We start from the raw sequence: 20373 nt of genomic DNA, 5'->3' as shown, positions 1-20373 counted from the left end.
AACATTAGTCTTAAATACAAGGCCTAAGCCGGAAACAGCTGTCAGAATTTGAATTAGTGGCACATTGAATTATCATTATGGCTGGTTCCCAACTAAAGAACTTAAAGGCGGCCCTGAAAGCCCATGGTTTGACAGGGCAGACTGAGACAAAGAAAGCTCGGAATGGTAAGAAGAGAGCAGCAAAGGAGTATGATCGAGAGCAACGGAAAGAAGCAATTGATAAGATTAGAGAACAGTTTAATCCATTTGATTTGAAGGTCAACCGGGCAAAAAGGCAGGCAGTTGATGCTGGTAGTAGTAAAGTAGCAGTGGGTAAACCAGGTATCTCGAAACAAGTAGGTGAAGAACAGAGAAAGAAGCTTTATGAGGTGAAGAAGTCAAAGAAAAACCGCGAAGGTGGAGTCTTAGACAAGAGATTTGGTGAGAGGAATAAGAATCTGACTCCTGAGGAGATCATGCTTGAGCGTTTTACGAAGGAAAGACAAGCTAATTCACGCAAGGAGAAGAAACGTTTGTTTAACCTTGACGATGAAGAAGACGATGGTGATGGTGACGGTTTTGGAGCTCTTACCCATATGGGAAAAACTATAGGAGATGATTTTGAAGATGGTGATCTAGGTATTGAAGATGAACATGGGAGGATGGGAGCCTTAGGAGATGACAATGAGCCTCCTAGGAAGAAGACCAAGGCAGAAGTCATGAAGGAGATTATTGCAAAGTCCAAGTTCTACAAGCATGAAAGGCAAAAGGTCCGTGAAAAGCTGGAGGAACAAATAGATGATCTGGATAATGATTTTGATGATATCATGTCTGAACTTAGATCAACGCAACCAAAGACAGTAAAACCTTTGGTTAGCACAGAAGAAGATATTTTATATGAGAAAAAGTTCCGTGAACTTGGTCTTGAGAAAAGAGCTGCACCTGCATCTAGGACAAAGACCGACGAAGAAGTCAGGAAGGAAAGAGAGGAGCGGATGGAAAAGTTAGAAAAGGATAGGCTCAACCGTATGAACGGTATTCTGGAAACTGAAGACAACGATGGTGGTGTTGAAGACCTAGGAGATGATTTTTGGGCTGGAAGTGACTCCGAGAATGAGCTTAATGAAGATATTGCCGATTCTGATGATAATGTAAATTTCAACGATGATAATTCAGAACAAGTCAACAATGTTTCGCATAAAGTACCCTCCACTGTACAGTTACCATGTCCAGCAACGCATGAAGAGCTATTAGAAGTTTTGGAAAAATACCCTGCCACAGAACACGCAGCAGTCGTCAAGAAGATTATCAACAGCTATCAGCCTAGGTTAGCGGAAGGTAATAAAGAAAAGTTAGGAGTGCTAAGCGGTATCCTTCTGCAACATATCCTTTACCTAACGGACGAATACTATGTACAGGATGTTGAGGGGATTGAAGAAATACAAAACGCATTGATCTCCATACTGAAGACTATGTCTGAAAAGTATAACAAAGCCATCTCTGAGACCTGCAGAGAAATTATTGGAGAAATACAAGCAAGACTTAAGAAGAGTCTATTCCTTGATCTGCTGCCTTCTGACCTTGTCTTTTTTTCATTAGTTGGACTAATATTCTCTACGTCTGATCATTATCATTTAGTGGTTACCCCATGCAGTATTTTAATTGGAGAATTGCTGGAACAAGTTAAGTTCAATAGTCATCAAACATTTATCTACGGTGCTATTCTTGCGAAGATTGCTTTGAAATACCAAAGGATATCAAAACGTTATATTCCAGAATTGGTCTACTTTTTGAAGAAAGCATTGGTAACCTTACTACCAAGTGAAAAAATGACTGCTGCCCTCATTTCTAGTGTCAAAATGGATTCTGAAGAACTTTCACTTTCAGCTGAATTGGATTTTTCGAACGTTGCTCCAACTTTGAGCATAAGATACTTCGCTTTGGAGGAGTGTGATCAGGATATCCAGAAAGTTATCTTCCTTAATCTACTGACTACATTGGATCAGACTATATCTTTGCTATGGAAAGAGCATTCTTGCTTCCCTGAGATTAGTTTACCATTCCAGGAACTGATTAAAATCACCGCAACAGCTTATCCATCTTTGGGACTCGCAAATGACATTTCTGGAAAACTTCAACGGATGTTAAATTTGAACGAGCATTATCCGTTAACACTTCAAAACCATAAGCCAGCTGCTATTCCTAGTTACACTCCTAAGTTTGAAGAGAACTTCAACCCTGAAAAGAAATCTTACGATCCTGATAGAACAAGAAATGAGTACAACAAGATGAAGGCCCAAATAAAGAAGGAACGTAAGTTCACCATGAAAGAACTTCGTAAGGACACTAAATTCGAGGCTAGACAAAAGATTGAAGAGCAAAAGAAATCAGCCGAAGCTTATCATGCTAAGATGGCTCATATCTTTAACCAAATCAGTACTGAAGAAGGTGCTGAAAAGAATAAGTATGAACGTGAAAAGAAACTACGTAATAGCAAACGCCAGTAGTAAGTTGTATATATCTTCCCTGCATTTAAGTGAATATTATTTACGGTAAAAAATAAGCCCAAATGCATATAATTTTCGTCTTATTACTTCTAGTTTTCCATGATTTATTAGCCATTGGCTTGGCTACCTTCCCACATCAGACTTTTTGTAGTACTGATTTAATAAACCCAGGATACCGTTGCCTCTACTCTCTCCCCGTTCCATTCGATCGTAATCAATAGGTGGGATATAGTTAATGAAAGACTCTTCACCTTCTTCTGTAATACTCTGGTTGTTCTGCATATTTGCACCTTGATCTAACCTAGCCCGTAATTCCATTCTTGGCTTGCTTGGTACAGATGATGTAATAGTAGTAGGATTGAAGGACTTAATATTGAACTCTTCTGGTTTGCCACCTAATTGAAACTGCTTTTTCCATGAATAATTATGATTAGAGGTTGTCGCCATTTGCTTAGAATCGGCCATCCCATGACTACTTTTTGGTATTTGAAATTTTCCCACAGCATTATCAGTATTCTGATAGTCATCAACAAAATACATATACGACTGCATCATTTTGTTGACCCCTTTATCGGATTCCTCATCACTAGATTCTTCAGCATGTGCTGTAGGCTTCCCATTGACATGTGGGGAGGAATTCCTGCGAAGCTGGTTACCAATATTTTGCTTAACGTCAAACATTGCATACTTGCAAACGTATCCAAGGCCATCGCTGTATACTGTGACTTCACGGAAAAAGTCCACTATTGCATCTGCAGATTTGGGTAAAGAAAACCACAATATAAAAGGTGTCATAATCAAGCTAGCAAGTTCCCTCATAAGCAGAATGATACGCAAGTTGTATAATTCGCAGAATTCCTTCTTAACGGTGTCCGTGTGGTATTTTCCTTCCCATTCTTTGGGAGCATAATGCGTGTAAGATATTAGTTCTTTTAAAGATTCTTCTGGATCAAATACATTATACGGACTGCTTAGAGCACCATTTGCAGCAGCCCACAGGGATCCAAAGACAGTCATGTAAAATAAAACAGACTTGTCATGTGTGAGTTCGAAATTCAAAAAGTTTTCGGGATCTAATACAGTCATAACACCTAATATTGCAACGAATGACCCTGAAACAAACTTCACAAATTTGAAGAGGTAATCTCCGGTTGTATTGGGAAATTGGTTAATGTACCTATTTGCAACCTCGTGACTCAATCCAATTCTTTTTTTAAACACATGGTACAATTCGTTGTACTCTCGAAATCTCCATTCTGCTATTGGGGTATATTGCCTAGTACCTAAAGACCCTGGAGACGTCCTATATTCATTGAAATACCTGAAAAAGTACAACAGGATGAAGTACCCAACCAGAAAAGGCGACAAAATAATGTTAAGAAATCCTGAAAGTATAAACCTTTTTTTCAGCTCCTCACTTAAATGTTCCCGCTGCTTAACATTCAAAAAGCTCTGTTTTAGGAAACCAGCCTCATTGAAAGCAAACCCCATAATACACAAATGAATATTCCATTCGAGAGTTTTCGTTAATATGTTTGTCCGATACATTGGAAAATTTAATGAAAGTTCCAAGATGTCCTTGTTATAAAGCGAGATCAAATAATTCTCCTTGCGCATAATTCTGTTTGCTACTACATGTGCATCTATCCTATTCTTTGCTTTCACTTCGACAACATTGGCCGTCACTGCATTTTGATCCTTAAGCAGCATTATCTGTTGAATAATACTCTGCCATGATATGGTTTCCAATTCTTTATCAGATATATTAAGCAAATAAAGATAAAAGTTGCGAATATCTCGTAAACGTTTAATATCAAAGTAAAGTTGAACTACCTTTAGAATGACAAATCCCCCAAATATCCAAAGCAGCAGTTTTGTTGCACCGGTGACTTGTGTGCTGTAGCAACGATCTATTTTTACTTCACTAAACTTATGGCTGGTAGGAATTTTGCCATAATCAATACAGTGGGACATGTATGTAGAAATGAAAACAATAAACAGTAGGGTAAGTAAATTCAAAACCTTTTCTATCATAATGCATAGGAACCCATTCCCAAGGAAATATTCATAAACATCTTGGAGAAATAAATCTAAATTCTCCACATTTGCCCATTTCCATAATGCGCGCTCTCTCGGACTTAAAGGGTTAAACCTATTCGGCGAGGAGTTTCGAAGATTCCCTCCCTTAGATGGCATATTGTGCGTACGCAAGGGCGGCCTTCCGTACCCATCCTCATTGCGAGCAGTGTCCTTCTTGAAAATAAAGCTCTCCTCTTCGATTGACCTCTGTGTACCAAGTAAGATGCTACTTTTATCCTTCAATATCCTTTTCAGTGCAGCACTTCCATCCTTCTTTCTGTCAAATGAACCGCCAATGTTCCCCATTCTATCAATTCGTCCCGCAAATAATGGGATATCATCCCCCGTAATAGATTCCCGCAGACTGCCTTCTTCATCGCTGCTAGAGCCTTGGCCTAACTTAGTGATCATATATGAACCTGCAGGTTCTAAATCTTCATCTCCAAATTCTTCATCTGCTTCTGACCCACCCTCATATGTATTATGAACCCCGTCAAATCTTCGAATATTATCTGCAACGGAGCCAACACTCTCCTCCACTGGTTCATCTTCCTCCTCATCACTAGAGCTCCCCTGATCTGACTCTAAAACGCGAGGGATAGCAACTGGGTTAATAGACGTTCTATCAATCTGGATTGGAAAGTGGCTCATCTCCGCAGTCTCTAATGAATCACCAACATCCGATGAGTGAACTCCGAAAACACGAGAAAGAAATGTATTTTTCCTGCTATGGTTATGAATATTATCCTCACTGGTCTCCATAATATTCAAGTAGAAATCAACCGTGCTGATCAATTGCTATTGCTTACAAGCTTGTATGTACTTATCCTTCACGTAATTAGTAAAATAAAGGGTAGCCATAAAAGATTGTCGTTGAAAGTGATAGATGGTTGGTATTATGCTAGATGAGTTTGAAATGATCAGTTTAATGCAGATTTGGTCACTAATGGACCGGCTGGGTTCAATTTATATCTTTATACCTTTTTAAGTATCTATGCTCCTTTTTCTTATGTTTATTTTGTGTTTGGAGGCTTCTATTATGTGTGAAGCCAACTATCATCTAGCCTGAACTTGTAATGTGATCAGAACCTAGGAATAACGACTGCTCTGCCATTTACCTGTCCTAGAAGCTCGAGTTCTTTCCCTTCAACGTCTAAAGCAACGACGTCCTGTAAGAAGGTAAACTCAGAGCCTCTGGTTATATCCATTACAGCGTTTCCAAGTTGCATCGATAGCTTTCCAGACTTGTGTCTCCTAATAGTGCCAATACGACCTGATAAAGGCTTCTCAACTGGAGGCTCTTCTTTCTTTTCCAACTTGACGTCCTCTTTTTCTTTCTTGATATTACTTTGTTGCTTCTCCTCCTCATCCTCAGCAGGTATTATTTCTGCAGCGTCTGCTACAGGGGGATCCACTGTAGGCTTCTTGTTCTCAAACTCAGGTAAACTAGCTGGTAGTTGAAAAAACATAAACTTTCCTGGCAAATTGTTTATTGAATGTAGCTTGGTGAGAATATGCTTGTGGTCGGCGACCAGCTTCAAGTTTTCAGCAATCATTTCTGGTGAGGAGTACTGCCCAACGTTTAGCTTACCCAACTTCTGATGCAATTCCTCTTCCCTGTTCTGTAGCACCTTATTTAAAGTATCTGCAGTGTTTTCCTCTTTCAAAAGATCGGTTTCTGGAGTGTCATTCCTCGTAGGTATATCAGAAAGAGCCTCTTTTACCGCGGTATCAAGAACTTCGATCTCTTCATGCTTCACACGCACCGCCCTCAAAGGCAGGAAGTCCGCAAATCTCTTTGCATTTTCCTGTTCAGCATCCATATTCAGATCCTCCAGCACATCGATATCGTCGTCTATCTTCATGAAATCCTCCACCGTGTACTCACGGCCCATATTAATACGATTACTATTTTCCTTAGAGTCCTCGCCATCAGAAAGAGCATTATTATCCCCCTCGGCGGCAGCGAGCAAACCCTGCTGCAAAAATTTCGACTGTGATCCCTCCATTTTAACAAACCCCCTACTTGAATCTCCCCCATTGGAGAAGTTTCCTGCAGCCAGAGGACCAGATGTAATGACTTTTGTATTTTCTAAGTACCGAGGTATTCTCCGCTGCTGATTATTATTTGGCTTCTTGGTATACTTCTTTCTTTCATGAGAGGGCTTTTCTTGGACATTTAACTTTGGAACTGATGCTTCCCTTTCTTCTTTAGTCTTTCTAACCACGGCTTTCGGTTTAAACTTCAAACCAGGTTTAGCACTACCGCCACCCAATGAGTTTAGACGGTTTGACATATTTTAATTAACTAACTAGCGGTAAATGCAGGGTATAATGGCGCTGCAATGTGTTCCTTCCGGTAGAAATAAGGTTCGCGATGCCCATTTGCAGCTTTTACCTGAAAAATTTTTTGTTCAAAAAAAGAAACGATTCTCATTTCTTCCTTTAAAGATGTTAATTTTATTACTGAGAGCTAACCTCATCGTGAAAGAAATAAAATTAAGAATTTAATAGCACTGAACTTCAACCTGTAGCTGTCTAGAAGGGTCTTAACGTTGGGCTAAATATGGCAAGGAGAAATAAAGGAGCTGTTTCAGAAGAAAATCCTTACAGTGATAATGAAGTTGATGCTTTTGCAGCTAAGCGTGAGAAAGTATTGCTAGAAAAAGCAGGATTAACAAGAAATGACGCTAGTGAAGATGATGAGTTCCTTGTTGACGATTCAGAAACTGTGATGTCTTTATCTGGTGAAGACTCTTCTGATGAAGATGAGGAGGAGGCTGAAGATGAGGCCGAAGATGAAGAGCTGGATGGTGATGAGGCATACAGGAAAGTCTTCGGTAGAAAGCTGAATGCTGGTGATGATCAAGAAATTGCAGGTGATGCTATGTTGGATAATGAGAATGCATGGGGTGCTAGTAAGAATGAATACTATGGTGCTGATGACTTGGATGACGACGAAGTAGCTAAGGAAATTGAGAAGGAAGCCTTGCAGCAGCAAAGGAAGCATTTGGAAGATCTTAATATGGACGATTATCTGGAAGATGAGGTTGAACAAGAATGGATCAAAACAGCTAAAGAATTTGATGTCGAAGAGTTCCAACAGTCTACTAATCAAGGGGGGTCAAGCATATCGGTTAAGGATGTTTTGAACATGGATTCTGAAGCTAAAGAGAATTTCTTGAAGACTTCGTTCTCAGAATTTCTTCCGTTGTGTAAAGAATTTGAAAAGCAATCCGCCGAATTGGAGCTACTGAAGGCTGAAAAACCTGGTGATGTTAAAGATATTAAGGTCATGGCTCTTTCTTCCTACTTAGGGACGATTTCTGCCTACTTTGCCATTTTCTTGCACGAGTTGAAGCATAATGACGACTTCAATACGATGAAGGGTCACCCTGTCATGGAAAAGCTTTTGACAAATAAAGAGATTTGGAGGCAAGCAAAGGAACTCGAAGACAGCATGGAAGTGCTTGAGGATGAGCAGCAAGAATCGGAAGTAGAAGCTGAGGAACAGTTTAGCGAAATTGACGGCGATACTCTTTCTGATGAAAACGAGGACGTTAAAATGGAAGAAGACCAGTCATCTGCGAAGGAAGATAGTCCAGAAAGTGATATTGAGGAGGTATTTGACATCGATGTAACGAAATCTCGTATTTCGAAATCAAGAGACAGCGTTTTAGACGACGATGCCGATGACTTTATGGAAACAGAGATAGCAGATGTGGATGCACAGGAGAAGAAAGCAAGAAAGAAAACATTGCGTTTCTATACCTCTAAGATTGACCAGCAAGCAAATAAGAAGGGTGACAAATTCAAGGGAGATGACGATATACCATATAAGGAAAGACTGTTTGAACGACAACAAAGACTAACAGAAGAAGCACGTAAACGTAGTCTGCATGATCCTAATGGTGAAGATATAGAAGATACCAACTACAACTCTGAAGATGAAAGGGTTTCTAAGGCAGTTAACGAAGCCAGTGAAAATGACTACTATGAACAGATTAAACAAAGTAAGGCTGAGAAGAAGAAATCTCGTATGCAAGCTCATCAAGATGCATTGAGGGCTGCCAGGGAAGGTAAGCTGGCCGAATTGTCTGAAGTTGCTGATGGTGATGGAAAGCGTGCTATTAACTACCAAATATTAAAGAACAAGGGTCTGACACCAAAGAGAAAGAAGGACAACAGAAACGCAAGAGTAAAGAAGAGAAAGAAGTTCGAAAAGGCCAAGAAGAAGTTGAAGTCTGTACGCGCAGTTTACAGTGGTGGCCAAAATGGTGCATACGAAGGTGAAAAGACTGGTATAAAGAAGAACTTGACGAAGTCTGTGAAGTTCAAAAGCTAATTGTTCAATTATTTCCATACTTGTATAAACCCTATATTTAACGAGACTGGCGTGTCATAATCACTACCATTAAATTCTTTGTAATATATACTCGTGTACGCTAAGCGCCAGTCTACGCCTACACTAATGCATATCAAACAATGCAATACAGAGTGAACTAGTGAAGTAAACTTCATGATTTAGAAATAATATTAATAGTATAGAATTTTTGAACGCCCTTTTTATAAGAGACTTGGCTCTTCTAGTTAAAAGATCATAAAATATGTGAACCTTGAAGATAGAAATAAATTAGATATCAGAGAATGTTAACCCTTACAAATCCAATGATAGAACTAAACCCAGTTGTGTACAGCAGAAAATCATCTTTGTCAATGCGTATATTAAGTATTCTTTTATGGTTTTTTTCTCGTGTACTACATTACGCCTATATTCGGCCTTGTCAAGACTAATGCATAGTTAACTTTTTGTCGTTAACCCTTATGGAATTCAAGATTCCTGTATGTTCTCCTCCGCCATTGCAATCCACCTGGCTACCACTTGAGCAGACCGACGATGGCGGCTTTTTGAGTATTTTTCGTATATGGCCTGGTGGCTCTTTTCCGCATTTCTGCAATTCTCCAAAATAACAGTGGCTAAAGGTACTAGTTGCTCAGATGTGTATCCTGAGTAAAAAATATGCTTTTTGGTCCATGTGTTGTAACCAATTATGATTCTGCTTAAATAGTATGCTCCTGCAGCTAACCAACTCGGCGGTGCTGCTACTAAACGAGCCTCCATTATGGTTGTTTCCAACAAATACTTGGCTAAGGTTCTTATATCGTACTCATAATTGTCAGCCTTGCTGACTCTTCTCAAAAAAGACATAGGTCCCGGCCACCCAAACTCAAATTCTAATGTGTCAATCATGTATCTCTCCGCTTTTAAAACCTCTTCCCCGGTGTATGCATTGTCCAGCATATATAACATCTCCTTTAATGTCGGGCAGTTTATCTCTTCGTATTTGGATGCAATGTATAACGCTGCGGCACCCACTAGTTGAAACCTGTTCAAGGTTACGGTCTTTTTGCTTAAAAATCTATCAATGATGTTCATGGTGAGATATAATGTCTCAGGAAGCAACAGAAACCTCCCGTGAACTTGTACAATCCAATCTATTAGCGTGGCTCTGTAAGACCATTTCAACTCTGGCTGGAACTGCATGTAGTTCGAGTTCGGAGCGTATTTTCCTTCTAGTGTACGCAAATACGGAAATATCTCTGGTGCATACTCGGCAACCATCACAGCGTCCCAAGTATCCTCATCCAACGGATCAGGATTCTCTCTCTGTAGCTGCTCTGTAATCTGCTGCACAAAATCGCAGATCTCATCATTGATAATAGGTAATAAAGGCTCGACTCCTTCGGTGTCTTCGTTCACATCTCCCATCTTAGCACGCCCTTCAACGTCATCCCCCTCGATACCAATACACCCATCACGAAAGTAAACATCATCATCATCAACATCCTTACGGTCTCTGAATGCATCGGTACTGTCACTGTGCTGTATTAAACTTTGTACACTCGACACACTAGGATGAGAGGACGCAATTAGAGATTTCCTCTCGAACCCACCCTCATGTTTATACAGAGAACTTCCTCTATTATGACGATTATTAACCTGAGATGTGACATCACTCAAAGCCACTCGATGAGTCCCATAGTTAACCATAGTACTTGGCTGGCCAGCAGTGGTATTAGATTTGATAGAAATCTCTAAGTTCCTATTTTCATTACCAATACATGAAGTATACATTATTGAAAGCCGTTTTTATTGAAACCAATATTTTATAGTTCTTAGAAATCAATAATAGACATCAGGGTTTCACCAATTGATCTTATGCTTCACTGAATTCTATTGATATCTAATCAATTAAGTTGTTTTATTAGCATATACAAGTCTATACACAAAGAGAAAACTTTTTTGAGGAAAATAAAAACAAACGCTTAGAATTAGAAATACAACAGGGCTAATAGAGGCCAGTTGGAAAGGCTAGAAGGCGTGACGCGACGGGCGGCAGTTTTAAGTGGGGGGGTTTAGTAGCGCTGAGGGCTGCTATCCTATTATATGCAGTAAGTAGTGTTGTGTATTTAGGTATATTTCTGCTATATACTGTTGTTTTAGGGGTGATAGTCTTTAGCGGGTGTGCTTGTGTATACGATCGCTTCTGTAGGCTGTAGAGCGAACTCGAGGGCCTGCTGTATAGATCTGCGAAAAATAGGTAAGTCTACTGTCTACTGGCTGCTGCCTACAGTCTACTGTTATTACTACTGCTATTACTACTGCCTAACGTTCTACTGTATGCTATCTACTGTATTTCGTCTACTCTTCTCTCTTCTATTCTGCCCTGACCACTTTTTCACAACACGTAAATCCATCTCTACTATTGTTTACCTTTAAAATTGTCTGTTATGCTTCCGTTGTTTTTCATGGAGTATTTGTGTACGCTTTGTGTACCGCGATTACCACCGTTGAGGCCGGGTAAGCTAGATCTGGCGATTGATTTGTAGGCCGATTTACGACACACAATGATAGCATTTAGGGAATTAGGGTTGGTGGGTGTGGTGTAGTGTGGTATGGTCGCTGTTGCGCGAGGGTTACGGTGGCTGGAGCGGAGCTTGAGTGTCGTAGCTTTGTGTCATAGGTGTAGGTGACATAGTTAGGTGTCATAGCTTCGTTATTGTAGGAGCTGCAGTGTAGGAGTTGTAGCGTAGGAGTTGTAGCGTAGGTTTAAGGCGTAGGTTTGTAACATAGTATAAGAAATAGGTTTACAGCGCAGGTATACAGCGTAGGTGTATAGCGCCAGGTCATCGCGTAGGCTCGGAGATGTGGGCGTCATAGTGTTTGTAGATTGCTCTAGATACCGCCCGTCTATCGCAGATATGCGTGATGCTATTGTACAAATATTGCGAGCATTGCGTACTATTGTATATTATGTATTGTATTGTACATTGTATTTGGTATTGCATGGCTTTGTAGAGTGGTGTGGTGTAGAGGTGGAGAGGCTCCAACTTAGCTCCAACTGCAGCTTATTATGCTTTCCGCAGCCCTGCGCTGCTGTGCGCATTCTAAGTTTATCTATTAATAGCTTGGGGTCACATTCGCAGCCATGGAGTTCGCGGTCTTGTCGCATCGCTCGGTATGGACGCCTACTATTCTACATCAGGCAGCCGTCCCGTTGCCAGGTGTCCAAACAATGGCACGGTCTCTCCGCCCGGACAGAATTATGACACATCCGATAGTCACGTGATGGACCGTTAGAGATACGCTGGACGGGACACCACAGCGGTTGCCGCATGTTTACTTTTAACAGTGAAAGTCAAACATTGTTACTTAATACTTAAATACAGAGCATCCGACGCTCACTAACTAAATACAAAATTGTACAGTCCTAAAAACATGTGGTGAAAAGCGTACCGAGAGGGCGTGGGACACCTTTTTTAGACTAATTAATCGGCCTCTCTAAGTTTCGAAGTGCAGGAGGGAACCGGTGGGGTTTTCGGAGCCAGCGTTGAACATGAGTCTTGTGTTGTCCTCGCGTTCCATCTGACTTCCCGATAAAAATTGATGTAGGTCGTCCGGCAACGGCAATAAACCGTCATCAACAATGACGGGAGGTTCTTTTGCCGCCTGCAGCGCCGTATTGCTGACATCCCGTGTAGTCTGTAGCAATGCGCTATTAAATTCTCTTGTAGCCTGTGGGACCACTCTGCTATCGATGATCTGTTCTGGAGAAGAAGTATCGCCGAAATCGGAGTGTTCCGATTCTTGAGGCAAAATTGCCTGCTTCTGAAGCTCACAACGGCGCTGTTCCAGACTGATCACCTTGTTTTGTAGCTGAATTTTCTTGCGTTCTTGCACCTCCAAGACCTGCTTCAAGTATTCAACATACTCTACAGTCTTGTGTAGGATGATCCCTTTGTTAAGTCGCATCTCCTTGCCTTCTTCATTGTAATTCAAGAGGCTCGGGGGCACCAACTTGCCAAGAACTTTGATCTTAGATTTGATGAGCTCACGCCGCCGACGTTCCACAGCATTATGGAACTCCCTCCGCCGGCGCATTTTCTCTTCTTGGGTCATGCCTGCAGTGTTTCCCATAACACCATTCGTGGCCCCAACGCTGGTCGGCCCGGCTCCTCCCACATTATCCACAGGCGTACTCAGCACGCTGCTGCTCAAGGACGAGTGCCTCGCAGCAATCGTAGGGATAGTCTGTGCACGGAGCGATCCTGAAAACTGCGCTCCAGTACGTGCACTTGTAGAAGGAGAGCGTAGATTATTATTAATTTGGTGAGAATAGCTCTGTGACTCAAGCGAGTTCAACCGCTGATGTTGGTAGTATGAACCCGCTGGAGATAAAAAGTCACTGTCAACACTAGAGCCCAGAAACGAGCCTATGGTTTCTGAGTTATTGACACCTTCCTCGTTATTTTCCCGACCATTTAACCCTCCTGTAGCACCTTGAATCCCCCCTCCTTGAAATAAAAGATTATCTGTACCAAACCCTCGCTTAAGGTCCTGCCCATTGCCACTGAAGTACTCTTCTAAAAAAGCACCCTCCCCTCCTATGATATCTGATACATCTGACTGAGTATATTTTACAAATTCGTTGGTATTTTCCATTCTATTTGGAAACGGGGTCTTATGATCCACAGTTGCAGTTTGAACTCCAGTAGCCTGAGATTTTCTTAGAAGATCGTTAAGGAAATCATCAGACTCCTGCTGCTTGCTATTCATCTCTAATTCTACCTGCCTTTATTTATTATAATCTTCTTTTGCTTATCTTGTAGCTTTAACTATATACTAGTAAGGGAATACTCATCCCGCTTTTTTTTACACGGTAACCGGGGGTTTTGAATGGACCAGCGTGTTTAAGCTGCGATAAGCAACTATTCTGTTCATAAATGAACAATTAAAGAAGTTCATTTGGATCTAGTTGTTTAATTCAGTAGTATGAGTGTTGCTGATGACCAGAATGGTAACTTACGGAACTCTTTTAATCGTTGGAATGAAGCAAGGAGTCAGAACCAATCAAGAGGTTTAGGTCAAAGTGCTAAAGAACTGTTCTCAGGATGGGCAGACTCCATTAATGAAAGAACCCAGGGAATATATCAGAGGCTGCCTTTAACTCAACAGGATTTGGTTCAAACCCAGGAGCCTGAGTGGTTTTCTCTCACCCGTATGGAGCGGCTGGCGCTTTTCGGGTGCTTTATATTGGGGTCAATTGGGTGTTTTGCGATATGCTTTATGCTATTCCCGGTACTGGCATTGAAGCCACGGAAGTTTGGTATGCTTTGGTCTATGGGATCTATGTTGTTTATTCTTGCATTTGGGGTGCTTCAAGGGCCTGTGGCGTACATGAAGCACCTGACTTCGAAGGATCGGCTTCCGTTTACGTTGTTTTTCTTTTTAACCTGTTTCCTGACGATCTACTTTGCAGCATTTACTAGGAGTACTTTGTTGACGATTCCGTGTGCGTTGCTAGAACTTGTTGCTGTTGTTTATTACGCGATTAGTTATTTCCCGTTTGGTGGCCAGGGACTAAGAATGATGAGCACATTTGGGCTGAGCAGCGCACGTGGCGCGCTTAGGATATAAGAGGAGCGTATTATATATATTTGTCTTGTTTAGGGTATGTAGTGGATTCGTATAAAGTTGTCCTTACAAATCTTAAGATGGCCCTTCCTCCGACTCTTCCGAGCTGAAACTTAGTACTTCATCCATGTTACTAAATTTGAAGCTACCTGAGAAGTACGATGGGGTAGTATTTTCCATTTCATGTGAAGAATCAGTGCGTGATAGAGAAAGTTGAAGTACAGAAATATCATCAGGTTCATTAGGCGTTCGCGGCGTGGGCGAGCTGTGCGGAGAAAAATGAAGAGAAGCCAAATTTGAAGACCTGGAGGACGAGGTGCCCATGGTTGCTTCCTCAAATGTTGGAAGAATGGAAGAGGAAAGAAGACTTGTTTTAGTAGCCATATCATAAGTAGGGAGGTCAATATTCTGTGCATCGCAATGCTGTGATACCAAGATTATAGGGGCATCAACGAACACTTCGAAGTGTTTGATTCTCCCTGTCTTAGGTTCACGCTTACTGATACGCATCACCACCTCCAGCTTATGCTTAACGTTAATATTAGGGAAAGTTACGCTGTCCATATAAAGTCCGCGTTTGGCATCGTTGGCTCTGCTGGTGTGCCTAACAGGAATGCTGCTATCACTTTGGAAATACGTAGGGGTCTCACGAGATGAGGCTGTAGACGGTACTGACATTGAACCACGGCTATCTAACGAATGGGAGTGTCGTCTGCCAGATATAAAACCAAAGACTGCCTGCGCAGCAGTAGAACGATTGCAGCGCGTATCTTGAGAAATAAAATCCTCAATCCCGTAGGGAGGAAACTTGCGAACGGTTTTTCGGGTAATCATCGAGAATTTTGGGAACCTCACTTTGGTTTTAATAGTTAAGGGCTTAATGACATCAACCAAATTACCATTAGTGCGGTCACGCACATTAGAATACGCAAGTAGATTCTCCGAGACAGCGTTTTCTACCATTTCTTCGTTCAGAGCGTTTGGCTTCTTGCCTTTTGTGCGGACATCTAACAAACTTAGAGTTCGGTAGGGAAGTCTCTTTAGTTGCAAATCTCTATAGTATGGAGTACATGGATCATGAAGCATGGCATCTACTTGGTCAAATTCATATTCCAAACTCTTAGATACAAACGAGATCCTTTCCACAATATTAACTCTTAAACGTTTTAACGAAATATCCTTCACCAAAGGAACCAACTTGATTGTAAGTGGAAGTTCCGATCCAAGGGGCACATATTTTTGACTCAGTGAAACTTCATAGCATAGTGAATTATTCCAAACCCTGTTGATATAGATTGGTTTGTCTGCAGTAGATACTGACCGCAACGGAGGCGTTCTCACTACGATAATAGGCATAGAACCATATACCAACCCTTTTAAAGCATTACTTTGAGACACAGGATTGAATATGCTCAAATGATTCCTCACGGCTTTCATAAATTGTCCAGCAATTTTAGTCTGTGGGGATGAATCCTCCGATTTCAGACCAGAAGACGGCTCCTGTAACACTGGGATAACCTCCTCCATATTAACAGTTCGAAATCCGCAAGAGAAACTATAATGTAACCTCCCCGAAGGTACATATATAGTCTCAGGGACATCGCTTCCAAAATTTACAGGTAATATAAACACATAGTGCCCCGTCTCATACCTTTGGACTTTGTTCGGCAATTTTTCCTTGAAATACTGCTCTTTGAAAGTCCTCCTATCAATTTCGGTGGCATTAGTGGACCTCTTCGGTCTAAAAAACTTAGGCATAAACGAAATATCATTATTTTGGATGATCTGAGCCTCTGGAGAAAGAGACGGAGGAACATAAAGGCTGTAGTTTTCATTAGTCAACTTCCACTCTAATTCCCCTGTAATATAACACTCCTCAAACTTACGATACTCTGGAGGCACCCCACTATTCCAGTATACCCAAGCATAGGAAAGCAGTCTTGCTAGTAGCGGCGTAGCGCACACAGGCTTATTAATAGATACAACGACTGCAATGTTAAATGAAGTGATACTACGATCAGATTCGTGATTAGTGAACTGTCTTACCGGCTCCGGAGCCGCCCCATCAGCCATATCACTATCCAAACTCTCTACGGCAGAACTGCCGTTTGAACATACGTCCCTGTAGGCTTCCGGATTATCATCAACATCCGTCGCAGCGGTACCATCCCGCGTTTCAAATTCCATATCGCTGGAGTCAAGATTGCTCAAGTTATTCAAATATTCATCATCAGAAGTACCCAGGTTATTCAGGAACACCATCTTACCTGATGTCACCGCATACATAGACACATCGTCGTTGGATACCAACAAATTAGGCTGGATAAATCCTCGTTCCGTTAGATAGTCAACTAAATACTGCTGGGATGCAGACAAACCGCTGCAGCAGTAATCATGACTGCCCATAAAAGCATTCATTAACCATTTATTATCCAAATCATATCTTTTACCCCCACTATTATTTTCCTCATATGCAATGGAGTAGCTAGGTGTAGATTCTGTGCGGTCATCTTCAATCGCGGAGGAACCACCAGAATCTATAGGTGTACAATCAACAGCGGATGGGGATAGCATAGGCGTATAAACAAGGGGAGTTACGATCGCCGGAGTACTAGATCTTCTTGGTTTTTGAAAACGCGCTTGTTCTCGTCCGGAAAATGACTCAGAGTCCGGCTGGGGGCTAAATATCGAGGCAATACGTTGTGCAACTGCTATAGATCGCCTTCTATTACGACCAGAATCCTTGCTTGAACCACTTTGTTCACCAGTCCAAGTGGGAGTCGATGGCATATGTGAGCTTTTGCCTATTCGTAAAGTTAATACTCCTCTTTTATTTTACCGGGAAGCATATAAATAAGTTCCTTGGTCATTTAAAGGGTAAACATACAGTTTAACCCACAGTTTAATTTTTTTTTTTAAAGACCGATTGCGCCCGTTTTGGGTTCATATTGTTATATAAGACCTTTAGTATAAACCTGGGGAAGCCATAGTGATCCTAATAATCGTTCAGATGGGTTCCTACCGTCATGTGTTGTTGTATTACGTGTTGATAACAAAATTTGGTGATAACGAGACCAGAAAGTCCGGGTAACTTAAAAGTTACAGGTGATTTTATTGTCGACCAACATGGGATGGAACTACACGACATGTTTTTGGATGGTAAAAGGTTGATTTAGTGGATTTATTGGCCGCTGTAGTTTGTTAATTGAGTATAATGGGATCCCTAAATACATTCATAAAAGATGTTAGAGCTGCCAAGACATTGGCAGAAGAAAGATCAATTATTACAAAGGAATCGGCTAAAATTAGGACGAAGTTGAAGGATGACCATTTATCTCTGTCAAAAAGGCGGAAGAACATTCATAAGTTGTTGTACCTGTATGTGCTTGGCGAAAAAACTCACTTTGCACAGGTTGAATGCATTAATTTGATTGCCTCTGAGTCGTTTGAAGACAAGAGGTTAGGGTACCTTGCTGCCATGCTGCTTCTAGACTCGAATCAGGAGCTGCTTACTTTGTTGACGAACCTCTTAAGCAGCGATTTGCGTAATTCATCAAAGTATATTGTTTCGGCTGCTTTGGGGACGTTTGGGGCTCTGGCTTCCCCTGCGCTGGCTCGGGATCTGTATTTGGACGTGGAGAACATCCTGAAGACTTCACGGGAGCCTTATATTTTGAAGAAAGCGCTACAGTGCGCTGCAAAGATAGTTTCCACCGGGGATGATTATGTGGGGACGTTTTATCCTTACGTTTCTGCCATTCTGACGAAGTCTGATCTCTGCACGCACGGTGTGCTATTTGGTGTGAACAAGCTGATCCAGGAGATACTCAATGTCACGAACCTACAAGAATTAACAGACTACGATCTTATTGCAAGGTCAATTGCTAGCGTAGTCCCTGGGATATTGGCGCTACTGAAGTCCCTGAACGAGGCGACCTTCACTCCCGAGTTTGATGCGCATGGCATGTGTGATCCCTTTTTGCAGGTTGAGATGCTACACAGTCTTTGCGCCATTTTTACTAGGTTTCCAAAAGAAGCGTCTTCCTATGTCGAACGGCTGCACAGTTTGCTGTCTGATATTGCTACTCGAATGCAATTAGGTAGCAACAGCTCTAATGCAGTTCTATACGAAGTTGTACGCACAATTTTTGTTTTAGACACAAAACGCCCATTAAGGGTGCAAGCTGTCAACCTGTTGGCTAAATTGCTCTCCAGCAATGATATGAACACCAAATACATCGCTTTGAACACCTTAGCTCGCGTTGTAGCAGTGGAACCACAGGCTGTTCAAGGTCACAGGAAATTCATATCCCAATGTTTGTTTGACCCTGATGTATCGATACAAAAAAGGTCGCTTGAATTGATGTTCACCATTATGGAGGATTCTAATATGAAGGATACAGTGGATGAACTCATAAAATTTTTGTCAAACTGCGATGGTGAAGATCGTGATCATATTATATACACTGTTGAACATCTAATTAACAAGTTTGGCATTCGTGAAGTGAGAGATGAGAAGTGGAAACTGTCGACTATGATACGAATCCTGTGCATTGTCGGCGAGTACCTTACAGCAGAAATTATTGGCGATATTCTCATCATGCTCAATAACGTTTCAGATCAGGCAGGAAAGAAGCAAATAGCTTGTCAGATTTTAAAACTCACACTAGGGAAAGATAAAATTGATATTTCAGAGGAGAACAGTGGTTGGAAACTAATAACTGTTTGGACAATAGGAGAATACGCAGAATTGATCCTAGATACTGTTACATGTACTGCTCTAACCAAATACTTATGCAATTTGGACAGCATAAATTCAGATGACTACAAGTTAATCGGCTATATTCTAACTGCGGCTTTAAAACTGTCAGGAAAATGCAAAGATGCAGCTAGCATAGAAAAACTAAGAAGACTCATCAATTCTCATACAAACGACACAGATTTGCTTCTACAGTCCAAGGCAGTCCATTACAGCATTCTTTTCAACCAACCACAACATGTGAAGGCCAAGTTCCTTGAAAAAATGCCGGTATTTGTCAAGGTGCAGCAAAACACAACGCCAGGAAATGAACAAAATAAGTCTTCGTCACCCTCCAGCGCCAAACCTGCCGAGTCTGATTTATTGGGCGATCTATTGAGTGACATACCAAGCGATAATACCAACATGAGGAAGCCGGAAGTTCGGCCGCAGAACTCTGCAGCAGTATTATCCGATCTTTTTAGCAACACCTCTTTGAGTAGCAGGGAGAATAATAAACCCGTTAGCACTCAAAAGCCAGTCGTAAGTCCGTTTCAGAATCAACAGCCATTGTCGCCAGTTAAAGTTGTTCATATTCCAGATCGTGCTATTAAAATGCATAGTTCTAGTGCTGTGAATATATTCGGGGAAATCGTGTCTTCAAAACCAGGAGAGGCCAACATTCAGTTATACTATAAGGCCCAAAAAACAATTTCTCGCCTTGTTATTCTGGCCGCTGTCTCCAAAACTCAGAAGTTAACATTAGGATCGCTAAGCAACGTCGATTTGGCCCCTGGTAGTGTTTCTAAACAGTTATTGAATGTTACTGGTACTGGTATCCTAAAGTTGAGAATCAAATTAGACTCAAGTAACAACGTGAAAGAACAATTTGATTACAAGTTTGATACAACATTATAAGCGTAGAATCTAACTGAATAAAATCATGCCTATATCTATATATATCCTGTAGATTTTAATCCACACAGTCAAAAGCATAATTAACACTCTGTATAATGAATCCACAAGATACATAGATAGCTATACTTACGTACATGTATTAGTCAAATTGTTACAGCAACAAGTTCCCAAACCTT

General features: G+C 41.2%; 9 protein-coding genes across 9 annotated transcripts; 4 read left to right on the top strand and 5 right to left on the bottom strand.

Annotated features, from left to right (window-relative positions):
- Positions 1–77: 77 nt before the first annotated feature.
- On the top strand, positions 78–2486 carry NOP14 (snoRNA-binding rRNA-processing protein NOP14; the record flags this gene model as incomplete). The annotated part of the gene is made up of 1 exon (XM_018131938.1): positions 78–2486. One exon carries the CDS (start codon positions 78–80, stop codon positions 2484–2486), a length of 2409 nt encoding a protein of 802 aa, XP_017987484.1.
- Positions 2487–2609: 123 nt separating this feature from the next.
- Positions 2610–5327, bottom strand: ATG9 (autophagy protein ATG9; the record flags this gene model as incomplete). The annotated part of the gene is made up of 1 exon (XM_018131939.1): positions 2610–5327. One exon carries the CDS (start codon positions 5325–5327, stop codon positions 2610–2612), a length of 2718 nt encoding a protein of 905 aa, XP_017987483.1.
- A 320-nt stretch (positions 5328–5647) lies between these two features.
- RPC53 (DNA-directed RNA polymerase III subunit C53) lies at positions 5648–6862 on the bottom strand (the record flags this gene model as incomplete). The annotated part of the gene is made up of 1 exon (XM_018131940.1): positions 5648–6862. The coding sequence occupies one exon, from the start codon at positions 6860–6862 to the stop codon at positions 5648–5650; it is 1215 nt and encodes a 404-aa protein (XP_017987482.1).
- A 269-nt stretch (positions 6863–7131) lies between these two features.
- Positions 7132–8910, top strand: SAS10 (rRNA-processing protein SAS10; the record flags this gene model as incomplete). The annotated part of the gene is made up of 1 exon (XM_018131941.1): positions 7132–8910. The coding sequence occupies one exon, from the start codon at positions 7132–7134 to the stop codon at positions 8908–8910; it is 1779 nt and encodes a 592-aa protein (XP_017987481.1).
- A 486-nt stretch (positions 8911–9396) lies between these two features.
- On the bottom strand, positions 9397–10701 carry AW171_hschr42377 (cyclin family protein; the record flags this gene model as incomplete). The annotated part of the gene is made up of 1 exon (XM_018131942.1): positions 9397–10701. One exon carries the CDS (start codon positions 10699–10701, stop codon positions 9397–9399), a length of 1305 nt encoding a protein of 434 aa, XP_017987480.1.
- Positions 10702–12408: 1707 nt separating this feature from the next.
- On the bottom strand, positions 12409–13683 carry RTG3 (Rtg3p; the record flags this gene model as incomplete). The annotated part of the gene is made up of 1 exon (XM_018131943.1): positions 12409–13683. One exon carries the CDS (start codon positions 13681–13683, stop codon positions 12409–12411), a length of 1275 nt encoding a protein of 424 aa, XP_017987479.1.
- Positions 13684–13899: 216 nt separating this feature from the next.
- SFT2 (Sft2p) lies at positions 13900–14544 on the top strand (the record flags this gene model as incomplete). Its single annotated transcript, XM_018131944.1, has 1 exon — positions 13900–14544. The coding sequence occupies one exon, from the start codon at positions 13900–13902 to the stop codon at positions 14542–14544; it is 645 nt and encodes a 214-aa protein (XP_017987478.1).
- A 72-nt stretch (positions 14545–14616) lies between these two features.
- On the bottom strand, positions 14617–17331 carry ECM21 (Ecm21p; the record flags this gene model as incomplete). The annotated part of the gene is made up of 1 exon (XM_018131945.1): positions 14617–17331. The coding sequence occupies one exon, from the start codon at positions 17329–17331 to the stop codon at positions 14617–14619; it is 2715 nt and encodes a 904-aa protein (XP_017987477.1).
- Positions 17332–17755: 424 nt separating this feature from the next.
- APL4 (AP-1 complex subunit gamma) lies at positions 17756–20197 on the top strand (the record flags this gene model as incomplete). Its single annotated transcript, XM_018131946.1, has 1 exon — positions 17756–20197. One exon carries the CDS (start codon positions 17756–17758, stop codon positions 20195–20197), a length of 2442 nt encoding a protein of 813 aa, XP_017987476.1.
- Between the last annotated feature and the right edge of the window lie 176 nt (positions 20198–20373).

Source organism: Eremothecium sinecaudum, chromosome IV (assembly GCF_001548555.1).
Source record: "Eremothecium sinecaudum strain ATCC 58844 chromosome IV, complete sequence".
NCBI classification, from domain to species: domain Eukaryota; kingdom Fungi; phylum Ascomycota; class Saccharomycetes; order Saccharomycetales; family Saccharomycetaceae; genus Eremothecium; species Eremothecium sinecaudum.
Note: the sequence above shows the minus strand (reverse complement) of the source record. Positions and strands in the feature narration are given on the sequence as shown.